Raw genomic sequence first — 13,124 nt, forward strand, 5'->3', positions numbered from 1 at the left:
GGAATGCATCATTGAAAATATGTTGTGGTAGACAAGATCATTCTGATTTTGCTGGAAACAAATGTACGCACGCACATTGAATTGTGTCATGTGTTGTGTCGTCGCATTTTGTTTGGACTGGCGGCGCGGCCGGTGTAACAGTAACAAATACCCCCCTGGAAAAAGTGTCCGGCCCTATTGTATTCTGCAATATGGTTCTATAGAGACCCTGACCGTCAATAGCTCAGAGATTGAAGCGCATAATATAATCCTTTGTTTCCCGGGCATTCTATCCTAGGACATTTTAAACTTCTACACCGGTCACGACACATAAAATACGGCGAGAGTAATGATGAGGAACCGAACCCAACCGGCGATACATGGACCGAAGAAAATCAATAAAATCCGAACTTGGGTGCCCCACTTTGACATAAGTAGCTTAATGAATACTTAAGTCAAAGTGGGGCGCCCAAAATGCATCTTAAGTTTAGGTGGGGTACTTTCTTAAAACAAGTCATATTCATAAGCATACTTAAGTCAAGAGGACCACTCAAATCGAGTCTTAGATTGGAGACACCTCTGGGGCAGTCTTAACTCTAAGTGGACTTGTTCTTCTTGTTCATTTTTTGCACGGTGCTCGACGGAGATGGCTGCGTTGATATTTGCTTGGCAACATGAATTTGAACACAGACGTGCAATTCGCAGGGAAAGGGTTTTTCGAGATCGGCTCCATCCACTGGACGCTTACAATGACTTAGAATTGTACCAGCGATATCGGTTTGACCGGCAAACAATTTTTTAATTGATTGATCTTGTGAGGGATGACCTAGAATCGAAAACTAGGAGGAATTACGCGCTGCCTCCTGAGTTGAAGTTGCTTGCGTCTCTTCGGTTTTACGCTTGCGGATCATTCCAACAGGTTACTGGTGACACTGTCCACATTTCACAACCAACCATGAGCCAAGTGATCGCGGAAATAACAACTCAGTAAAACCATTCTCTAAAACACATTATCAAATTTCCGAGACAAGAGGACACCTCAATTATCTGCAGATTTTTATGAGATAGCTCGATTTCCCGGTGTTATAGGTGTGGTCGATGAAACGCATATTTGGATTTTAGGACCTTCATTTCATGAGTGGAGATATGTAAACAGGAAAAACTGGTATTCCATCAATGTGCAGGTTGTTTTGGATGCACATTTTAGGTTCATCAATGTTGTGGTTAGATGGCCTGGGAGCACCCACGACTCAGTTGTGCTCCGAGAAAGCGCAGTAACCGATATCATGAGACATTGGGAAGGAGATGAGGTCCTCCTTGGTGACAGTGGATATCCATTGCGGCCTTGGCTGATGACGCCATTTTTGATCCCTAACACCCCCGGGCAACGACGATATAATCAGTCTCACAAGAAAACTCGGTGTTTGGTTGAAAGGGGCATCGGTCAATGGAAAAGGCGATTCCACTGTCTGCATGGAAAACTGCGTCATGCACCGGAGAAAGCCTGTGCAATCATTGCTGCGTGTGCAATGTTGCACAATATTGCTATCGACAGAGCTCTTCCAGATTTCGATCCAGCAGACATGGAGGATATCGAACATCAACCACAACCCGATGAGGATGGGAACAATGAAGAGAATATTGTACCATTTGCAGGTGTAAATGCAACTGCTACAAGAGATCACATTGTCCAGCAACATTTCTAAGGCAAGTAGTAAGTGTAACAAATACCTATCTATTATATCCTCATACTACACAATTTATTTGCTTTCAACGGTTTATGACAAATATTCACAACTGTGTAAATATGTTTTCATCGTTCGCCTGAAATGAATTTACAGAAATTGCTTTTTTCATCTCCTTCTCCATCTTACTTGTTTTCATTTTCAACAAATCAATTTCTAGAACCAATTTTTCCTTTTCAAGTTTAAGCTTATCTATCTCGAGCGCACATCTTTGCTTCTCAGAAGCAAGCAGTTCTTTCTGCAGTACAACCATCTCGTCCTTATTTCCTGAATTCTTTTGGGTTTTATCCTTTTCAGTGTCCTTGGGAAGCGGTGGGCACGGATTAGGCAACAACGACCTCACGTCAGAACGCTGCGTTACCCTTTGGATTTTAGTTGAGGCACTGGCGAGGGCTGCCGAAGCACAACCAAGGGATGATGAAGCTTTTCGCTTTTGTGTCCGCATCTTGGATTCTTGAAGACAAGACTCAATTTCATTCTCTTCCTCAATCTCGCAAAAAGAACTGAAAGGAAATGTATTGACTTTACTAATGCTAGCTGCTAATTTCAAGCAGATCGGCTAAATTTAAAAGTTTGATTGAATTCTACTAGTTGGTTTGTAAAATTGTTAGGCACACTACCTGTCGTTTGTTGCAAAGCTGTGGGTAATCTTCGGGATAGTAACTGATGTAGTGACGGTGATTTTTGGTTTTGGTGCACCGCTATCAAAGCCGCCATCTATACCATGCACAGATGATTCATCCTCGCCAATAACCGCTGCAACTTTCTGTGAAATTATCGACGGTTCCTTAGGAGGTGGTCCACCACCTGAAATGAATTTGAAATCGGTCATGGATTGTTATTCCTGTGGCACCATTTTAATTTTTCGCATGAAATGTGTTCAATTAATTAAGTGGTATTTTTTTCTTAATTTTCACGACATAACCGAGCGGAGTATGGGGTAATTTGCCGATGGTTTTTATGTATGTATGTATGTACATAAAGGATTTTAAAAAACCGAGAGTGTGCAGAGTTAACATAGAAAAGGTATTCGATGAAATAAATTTAGTTATTTACTAACCTGTCTTTCCCAGCGCTTTTTTGTATTCCCTATATTCATCCTTCATATTTGATGTCAGATTTTGCCACTTTTTCTGAAGGTCGGCCATTTCTCGCACAACATGCGGATTTCGACTATTTTACGTCATCTGTTATTTCAAGCCAAGCATCATGTTTGCGCCTCGATGAAACATTTGATGAAAACTTCCCCACAAGTATTACATTTTCCGAGCTTAGTATGCCTCAATGAGGCGGATTTTTTCCGCATCCGAAAAGTTAGGTTTCCTCCCCATAATTAACGAGCATAATTATAGGCCTACATGCACTTGGTCTACATGCGTGTCTGCCTTTTATTCTGTATCTCCTGTGATGTACAGAAAATGCTCTGTTATTTGCACATGTGAATGCCCACGATCACTGAACGATGAGTTTACAACAGGCGCAAATCAACAATAAATATGTCATGGGTACCTGGGAATGTCTTTTGAAGAAAGATTAGTGGTGCACTCAAACTTAAGCGGTCAACCTGGCTAAGTGGGCCACTGAGTCGTTTTATGAATCCCATTTTAGGTTGGGGACTTAGGGAAGTTGACGACTTAGGATTTTTTGGCACTTAAGTTAAGAACTTTTATGAATATGGGCCCAGGCCGGTATTCATAAAACTTCTTAACTTAAGTTGAAAAAAAACACTTAGTGCCTTACTAACTAAAGTACCTCACTTACGTTGAGATTCATAAAACCACTAAGTGATCAGCTGAGCAGAGTAACTCGAATAACTTTAAGTGACTTGCACAACTTTATGCACAAGTCATTCCCAGTGCAGAATGTTGCATTTCATGACAATTTTAGTGGTCTGGAAATGGGCCAAAACACTTGATATACAGGAAGAAGACAGATTATTGTGTCATATTTAACAAAGCACTGTTACGCGGACAATAAAAAGGGTGCCACACACAATATGATGTCCGCAATGAAAGATGATTGTAGGGCGTACAAGAGTGTGCAAAGACAGGTATGTGGGATCTATTGGGGACTGTAGCAAAAGCCGTTGAATCCAAAAGAAACTAAAACTTTTAGTTTCCTTGCTGACCCCTCCCCCTATAAATGAAACATTTCCGATCTTATTGGCTTCAGTTTCGATCCTTCAGTCATAACATTTACACTCAAAGCAGTTTCTTTAAGGAAAAAAAGTGACCACTCTGGATCAACCCACTTCCTCCCTCCTCTAAAAAAAAGAAATGTACGTTCTTTTGATTTCACAAACTTTTGCTACAGTCCTTTTTTAATATAAGGCGATTGTACCACAACCACTCGACATTCTTTTGGGCAATTCCCGGCATATTTCGATTTTTCGATAGGCCTTCATTACTGTAAGTGTGACCTGTGTAACTTGTGCACTGTGTATGATGCTATAATCAACCATACCAATGGAATTTCTCTTTCAAAAGATAATTCCAACTGTGTCAAATTTGAGTTGGTAGAACACATGTGAACCAACATGCTAAGTGACCTTCCTTTTTTACCCGGGAGATAAAAATCTCCAACAACGACAAGCGAGGCTTCTGTTGTTCCAGCGGCAACGACGTCTAACAGCAGTTACACATATTGCTGCATGTGCCCTCATGAAATATCATTTTGAATTTCGCCATTGTTTTGATAGATTTGGAGAAAAAAATGCAATGCAATACCCTTCAATTTACCAAAAACATTGTAAAAGAGGCCGAAACATTTGTTTGCCAGTCTACCGTTCTTTCAGAGTGAGGACATCCAATCCAAACAGAAGCAAACTCGGCGTTTGCTGATAATATTTGCAAACAAATGCTGGGAGAACTGTGCAAGCGTAGACCAGCCTTAATGTGGCAAAACAACCTTCCAAACAAGGCGTCGATTTGAGATGAGAATAATTTGCAACAAATGGTGATGCCAACGTTAACACGACATTCTCTCTCAATCCAGAGAAGGTGCTCTTAAATTTTTGACATCTCAGGATTGAGAAACAACCTGCAACCCTTTCAATCACTTCTGCGACTTGCAGCTCCTAGTTGTTACATTGAATAGTTTAAACATTTTCGTATAGCAGCCCTTGGGTTAAGCTGTTCTAGATCTATAACGGACCGCTGCTACCAACGATAAACCATTGTCACTATAATACCCGAGTAATGGCTTCTTTGCTTATAAAACTTAGTCTCGAAGATTATAACGGGCGTTACATTTGTCATCGTAGTGTTGAACAATTAAAACCCTCCTCAAATGATAATACCAGAACAATGATTAGAGGACATGACCTTGGACGATCATGGTGATTTTCGAACTGTTAAGCAATATTCACATGAGAAACTGATTCAAACAGTAAACTTTTACAGTAAATCGATTTCTTCCGTTGTCAGGTATATAACTGTATCTTTGGCTTTTAGTGGTGGTTATTTATTCGATTCGATTGGTAGTAGAAAAACATGTCCTACGAGCACACTGTTCGCATAACAGGACTTATCTGAACTGAATTGCTACCTAGCTGATGAACAAATCAGAGCTAACTGATAGACACTGTGGGAAACGCCTTATGCCCGAGTTTCATCGATCTAAAAGACGGCTGCACTATATGATGTATGAATAAGTTAACCGACTTTATATCGTATCTTAATATTCAAGTCAAACCGGGCAGGCTTAATTCTCTATATTGACCATTGCTATTTAGAGGTCCCCAATATTTCATATTTTCTGGGTGATCTTAACAGGTTCGTCAGTATTTTCATCTACTCTGCAAATAAAGGGACGAAGGTTTAGACAAATCCTGTCGAAGGCGTTCAAATGTGACCAGAAATGATATATGGCGTGAAATTTCATAAAATACTCCTTGTTCTGACCATTAGAATAAGCGTATAATTATAGAAGCCTGTTTTCCCCGATATTCTATCCTTGGATTTTTCAAACGTTAACACCGGCATCAGGATAGCCAAATATCGTTTAAAAAGCATGTGCTGACAAGATAAATATGTTTGATTTCGGCTACTATTCATGGTCGCAATGTGTTTCTAGACAAAATCAATGCTTTTAGAAAGTGTACGTCGACTGCGCATGCGGAATCTTGAAAATCAATTATTTATATACAAAGGTTTTGACTTCGTGAGGTGTACATTGAAAAAACTCTTCCTAATGTGCCTATTGGTATTAAAAACATTGAAGAAATAAGAAATGTGTGCTTACTTCTCGCATGTGAATAATGACCAGAGGCATTACATTTGGCGTGTGGGTTGATCACAGTGATGTATGTACCGTTTAGCAATATACACACAAGAACTACCTCCGGAAGTACGCTCAAACATTAAATACCGATATCATGTTCCGTGTCACCGAAACAGAATACAACATCGATAGCAAAGTTATTTCTCCAGTTGCAAGGTGGATATTTGTTTTCAAAGGTACGCATCTAGCTAGTGTGATTAAATCGAAACTTTAACAGTTTTGTAGAAATATATGTTCTCTATGCCACTGTTCTCATTTCGTGTCCCATTGACCATGCTGACTGACAGGGTGACGAAGAGCGTTAAGCTGCGTTTCTATCGATATTCAGTGGTTCTCTTCAGTGGTAGTCCGATTGCTAAAAGGAGTTCGAGTTCACCATCATGGAGGTGTTGACGTCGACCATTATCATCAGATCAAAGTGGATATTGTCAAGTAATTTCAGGTGATTCAGGGACAGACTCTTTGGAAACCGATGTGTGGAAATTACGGAGAGTTTTGTTCGAACTGTCTCACAGGAATGGAAAATTGTCCAACTGAATGAAAAGCTAATTGAGGGCTAAAGAGAAATTCGGTATAAGTTAGTGGTGGTGGTTTAACGCGCCGTTTCCGATGATAATCAACACATTGATGAAATCGATTCCTTTGGGGTGTGTGTTCTTTAATGACTTCTGTTTGTCGGCAAGATATATGACTGATATGTTGTCAGAAGGCCAAAATAAAAATGTCCTCCGCATGAACACCAGGTATTTCATCAAACATATTACAGTTTTGATAATCAAGTCAACATGGTCAAGTCTTTCTCATTCAACAAATGATTCAACTAATTCAAACTTAACAAAATCAACCATAAAATTTGATTATGACGTTACCTCGACACGTGTTTTTAATATACAGCAATGACGTGCAGACTAGTGGATTCTGCTAGATTTGATGTATAAACTTGAGCTTCCTTATGCAGGAGTGCGAAATGGTGGGAACTTCAGTTAAGGCTAGTAGAATTTTTACATATTATTTTTATAATTTTCTCGTAGATGTTTAACCGCTACGAGCTACGATGGTGACAAAAAACGAAACTATTCCTTTCACCACATCGATAGAGCGTGGACGATGTTTGTATCATATATATCCCTTGACTGGTTACTATCATTTGGTGGTTTTCACCGTTAATGTAACATTAACGTTCATAATGGCAATAATTGGTTTACCAGCAAATGTACTTGCGATTATTGGCATAGGATATGAGCGGCCTTACACATCAACTTCTGTGCTGCTACAAGGTTTAGCCGCGACAGACAGTCTGGTCTTAGTTTCGGTAGTATTTGGTGTGTTATTGGAGGACTTGTGCAACTATACAGGTTTCTGGTTCGAGTATATTTTGTTTCATGCGCAAGCAATGCGTTATCTTAACACACTGCAGTTCTTTTCAAAGACAGCATCTATCTATATCACTGTTTGCGTTGCCACTGAGCGATTCATTGCTGTCTGCAGGCCTCTGCGGGCGGCAGCTATATGCACAAAGAAGAATGCCTACATTTTACTTTTCGCAATTTGTTTAGGGGCTTTCTTGTATCGAATACCTTTGATCTTCTCATTTGAGTTGACATTTCATTATGATCGTTGCTCACGTATGATCCTGCCCATGTGGTACATGAGTGATTTGTCCTATAACTATTATTTCGACATCATCTACATTAGCAGCCTACATATCATTATCAATTCTTCGATACCAATAATTATCCTGATATTTTTCACTGGCTTAATATTATCTGGCCTAAAGCAGGCGACCTCTGCACATCTCATCAAAAATGATATACATCGAGCTAAGCAAATGAAGATAGTTACGTACAGGGTTGTCACAGTGGTGGTAATATTTATACAATGTATTACTAGAAGTACCGGGTGGGCTTTACCAAATACTGGGACTAATTGAAACATATTCAAGTTTCGATGTTGACCATGATATAAGTGTTGCTGTTCTCACTATTTCATACTTTCTGAGCAATTTGAACAGTTTTGTAAATTTCTTCATCTACTGTGCAACGGGACAACGGTTTAGGCAAGCTTTGGGAAAGGCATTCAAATGTAACAAAACTGATAATTGATTTTGGAGTAGAATGTAAGAAGACAAATTATTTTCTCTCACAATGTAGCCCTAGTATGTGGCATCAGAACACCTCGAACAATAATAATTTAATATACTATTATCAATTACAATTTCCCGGACTTAAAAAGATAATCCGTCATAACGTCACTGTGAAGCGACACGGCTCCTCATTTATATATGTCAGGATCACTGTAAAGTGCCATGGCCCCTCATTGAAACTAAAGGGGAATAGAAGGGTTACACACTCTCGGGTATAAGGGTTTTTGGCCGCTTGGATAAAGTGCCCTTTTCCAGGGCCCTTCGTCTCCGCCTTATGACACTTTTTGGGGCGATTATCCGGCCTCCCCACACCCAAGCCTCCTAAAATGTTGCCCTTTACTACAAAAATAGCATTTTCTCTTTTCAACTGATGGTTAACGAAGTCAATGAGCTGTTTAGGTGTCCGTCCCAGTCTTTAGATTCTCTATGTAATTTTTTAAGAGCTAAAGTGTGTCTTCTCATTTATTCTTGGTAACCATTTTTATCTTTATGGCTTTGAATATATACGGTAGAACAGACAATTTTTGCGGCATTAAATTTTCGCTAATGCCGGTCGATGGACTTATTCGTGGTATATTATTTTCGGCAGACAAGAATGTTTTTTTATCAAAATAAAAATCGTATATTGCTCCAAAAGAGCTACTACCAGTGAATATGCGTCAACAGGTGTCAATGCATAGAGTAATTAAGCCGATAGCAAGATGAGCATTAATTTAGGCCAACATTGAGGAGGTGTGGAATTTGTGTTAGCCGTAATCACAAGTGGTATACGTTGTCTCTAATTAATCACATATTCATGGTTTGGTAAGCTTTTAGATCTATATAGGGCCTAGCTGGATGCAATGCCTGTGGAGACATGGCAACAACGACATGGACTTCTTTCTGATAGGCAAGACAGTTTCGCGGCATAATATATATATTAATATCGCGAGCATGACCGTACTCATTAAATTCGCGAAAATATGCTCCACGCGAAATTTTTCCGTTCTGCAGTACCTAGCCCCAGAAAAAGCAACGGCTGGCATTAGCATCCCAGCCATTTACAACCTGTGAAAAGTAATCCGATCTTCAGAAAATAATTTTCTGTATCTTCTTGTTCTTTTTCCTTTAGCGATAAATTTCTCAGCCGCTTTAAGCTGTTTCTCAAAGAATTAGAATTGACTTCGGAATTCTTCAGACTATTTTCATTGGTTTCTATGGGCATGATGTTTACCCAACTATCTATAATAGATAAATATTTTGAAGCGGCTATAAACTTTATTGAATAATTTATTGGCAAAACATGGTGTAAATTTTCATTGAGAATAATTATGTACACTTTGGGTTTTAATCCAAGCATGGAAAAAATTCATTTGAACATTTTAACAAAGCCCATGTTACGCCATTTATTGATTTGGACGATTTTATCTTTTCAAGAATAAACGTTTTTAATTGTTGTATAATTTCACTTACCTTCTCCTTTTCCGCATTTATTTAACCACAGCCACTACAGATACATTTAAGTGCAGAGAGGGGGGAAAGTCAGTGGCCAGTGTCTCTTTCCCGCAACACCATATCATAGCCTCGGCATATTTCATTATTGTTTTGTGGTAGAAGATTTGTGTTCAAACTAATAATCTTTCTTATCGCTTCTTTTTTAGTTTTTCTGTTTAGGTTATTTTCCATTTTAATACAAGATTCTTAAATATTCTTAAATGCTAAATAAATAGAGAATCCCATGCAGAATCCTACAGAGAAAGACGTTTCAAAAGGATGGTATCTGAGAGACTTACTGTAACCCTTAAATCACTGTGGCCTACACCAATGCAAGCCGATTCCGGAGAAAACTAAAATCTGGCGGAAAGCTGATCAAGTATGGAGACCTAAAATATTTCCTGGCCAATTTACCGACCTTCCAATTGATAAAACCAATCACTGAAAACTTCTCTTTTCGGAAAACAATGGTCTCTCACGCGGACCAGCAATGGCAGGCGGATTAAGTGGATTTACAGAAGTATGAAAAAGGCAATAAAAGCTTCAGACACATTTTAACTATCATTGATTTATTCAGCCGTTACGGATGGGCCCTGCCCTTCAAGACTAAGAGGCGGGGGGGGGGAGTGAAATAATTATTTGTCACTATTTTCAAAGAAGCCAATCCAGAAAAGTTGCAGTTTGACGATGGTGAATAATTCCACAAAAAATCTCTGAAAGAACTACTTGAGAAAATGGACATAGAATGGTTGTCAACTTTCTCAAGTAAGAAGGCAGTTGTTGTGGAACGAGTTAACAGGATTTAACAGGACAAGAATGCGGACAAATTTCACGGAAAAAGAGACTACATATGGTTAGACATTTTTTATAATTGAGTGAATTGGTGTCTAGAAAACTAAGACCAAAGACCCAAGACCCACTATGAAACTAAGAATCTGGATACTATGAAACTAAGACCTAAGACCCTGGATAATATAAAACTAAGACCCTGTATAATTCATTAATATCCAGCCAATTTATCTCATGGATGGGTTCTCCATCGTTTCTTAACCAGCAGTGGAAGTGTTTAGGGATAGCTAAGGGGAAATAACCCCCCCCCCCCCCCCCACCACAACCATCTCAACTTTGGTTATCATTTGACCAAGCAGCAGTGGAAGGGTTCATCTCAACCTTGGTGCATTGCTGTCAGACCTGAGAAGAAGGAATTATAGGAACATCCTAAATTTCATCATTTTCCTGGTGAGTCTTAGTTTCATAGTGGGTGTTAGGTGTTAGGTGTTAGGTCGTATGTCTCAGTTTACTAGACACCCTTGAGTGAATGGTTACAATCCACATTTCATTGGAATAAAGCCCGTAAAAGCCAATGCTGACTCCCATGCGTTCGCGTCACCGCTATATCGAGCTCCACAATCCCATGACGGATTCCATAGATTTTTCAGTTTTCTCGGCAAGCTCTCAGCGCGTGCCCCAATCACAGACTTAAAGAACGCAAAGGTTAACGCCGATCGCAGGTGTTCGACCTCGTCGCCTCTTTTGGCGACGGTCCAACTAATGCAAGTGTAGTGCATTTTTAGAATCCGCTTAATGGGCACAGGGTTTTAGGCTGTCGGATTCTACTGCAGTTGCCGAGATCATTCCGTAAGAGATGTTCTGATTGGTCCAAAATCGAGGCCACTTGCCTTGGCTAAAAAAACAGCTTCTGAGACGGAAAATGTCAAGGGTGTGGGTGAGCGATTTAGCGATCCTAAAACATTGCGGGTCAGGATGGTAAAAGCCAGGACGGAAGAAAATGCCGGGACTGTTTTGTACAATCTTCATGGCGCATTTCTACTAAATATCATAACAAGCCAAAATACTGGATTAGCGATAGTGTTAGAATAACCAAGTACAAAACGTTACCTTCCTAGTTTCACATATGAAGTTTTTTAAATAAAGCAGATGATTTTCACAAAGCCCATTGTCTACCAACTTGAGGACTAAAAATCAGAAATTAGAGACGATTATTTTTATATAGAGGAACTCAGCTACGGCCCAAACCAAGAACCGATTGAATACAATATTAAAAAGGTTTTGCACTACAAAACTGTTAAGAGCGAAAAATACGGATTAGTTAAGTGGAAAGACTACTCTGAAAATTCAATGAGTAGCTACCCGTCTCAGACATAAAATAACTCCAGGGTGTTTTTTCCCTGCTTCAAATTTACTTAAGGTTCTGTCTCACTAGAAAACGTGTACTGACCTAGAAAATCACATACCACCATTTTCCTCTCTACTGATCGGTCTTATATTTGAACAGTGCCAACATATAATGTCTCTTTTTCTCTTTTTGGTTCATCGTGTCTGAACGATACCGCAGTGTCGGTCATCGGCTGTGGTCCTATGTATCCTGTTTCATAAACAGTTTCAATCATTCATGGTGCTGAAATACGTTTAATTCATAAAACTACTTTAGTCAAAGTAAGGCACATATGTACCATCTTAAGTGAAGCAAATTACTTAAGTGGGATTATGTATGCTACTTAAACCTAGTGACTTGCTCAAACATATCCCTATATTTGAGACTCCTCTTGAGCTGTCTTAACTTTAAGTGGATTGGACAAGTTGCAAAGAAATATTCATTTAGCTGCAAACTAAAGTGAGAGATGGCTGCACTGATGTTGGCAGCGCAAATAGAGTGGGACTTGTGGCTTGCTATGCGCTGTGAGAGAGTTTTTCGGGACCGAGTACACACACTTGAGATTTAAAATACCTTGCAATTATATCAACGCTACATATCAGATAGACAAACAATTCTCGATTTGTGTGCCTTTTGCGACATGCCTGATGGTCTATTTGGTCTGGGTCCGCCACATATTCAGAAATATCATCATACACAGTGCACAAGTTACACAGGTCACACTTACAGTAATGAAGGCCTATCGAAAAATCGAAATATGCCGGGAATTGCCCAAAAGAATGTCGAGTGGTTGTGGTACAATCGCCTTATATTAAAAAAGGACTGTAGCAAAAGTTTGTGAAATCAAAAGAACGTACATTTCTTTTTTTTAGAGGAGGGAGGAAGTGGGTTGATCCAGAGTGGTCACTTTTTTTCCTTAAAGAAACTGCTTTGAGTGTAAATGTTATGACTGAAGGATCGAAACTGAAGCCAATAAGATCGGAAATGTTTCATTTATAGGGGGAGGGGTCAGCAAGGAAACTAAAAGTTTTAGTTTCTTTTGGATTCAACGGCTTTTGCTACAGTCCCCAATAGATCCCACATACCTGTCTTTGCACACTCTTGTACGCCCTATAATCATCTTTCATTGCGGACATCATATTGTGTGTGGCACCCTTTTTATTGTCCGCGTAACAGTGCTTTGTTAAATATGACACAATAATCTGTCTTCTTCCTGTATATCAAGTGTTTTGGCCCATTTCCAGACCACTAAAATTGTCATGAAATGCAACATTCTGCACTGGGAATGACTTGTGCATAAAGTTGTGCAAGTCACTTAAAGTTATTC

The 13,124-nt window shown here is 39.4% G+C and overlaps 1 protein-coding gene across 1 annotated transcript; it reads left to right on the forward strand.

Moving 5' to 3' along the window:
• The first annotated feature begins 1,265 nt into the window (after positions 1–1,265).
• On the forward strand, positions 1,266–1,685 carry LOC135497706 (putative nuclease HARBI1). The gene has a single exon (XM_064787540.1). It carries the CDS (start codon positions 1,266–1,268, stop codon positions 1,683–1,685), a length of 420 nt encoding a protein of 139 aa, XP_064643610.1.
• The last annotated feature ends 11,439 nt before the right edge of the window (positions 1,686–13,124 follow it).

The sequence above is a fragment of the Lineus longissimus genome, chromosome 13, assembly GCF_910592395.1.
Source record: "Lineus longissimus chromosome 13, tnLinLong1.2, whole genome shotgun sequence".
NCBI classification, from domain to species: Eukaryota; Metazoa; Nemertea; class Pilidiophora; order Heteronemertea; family Lineidae; genus Lineus; species Lineus longissimus.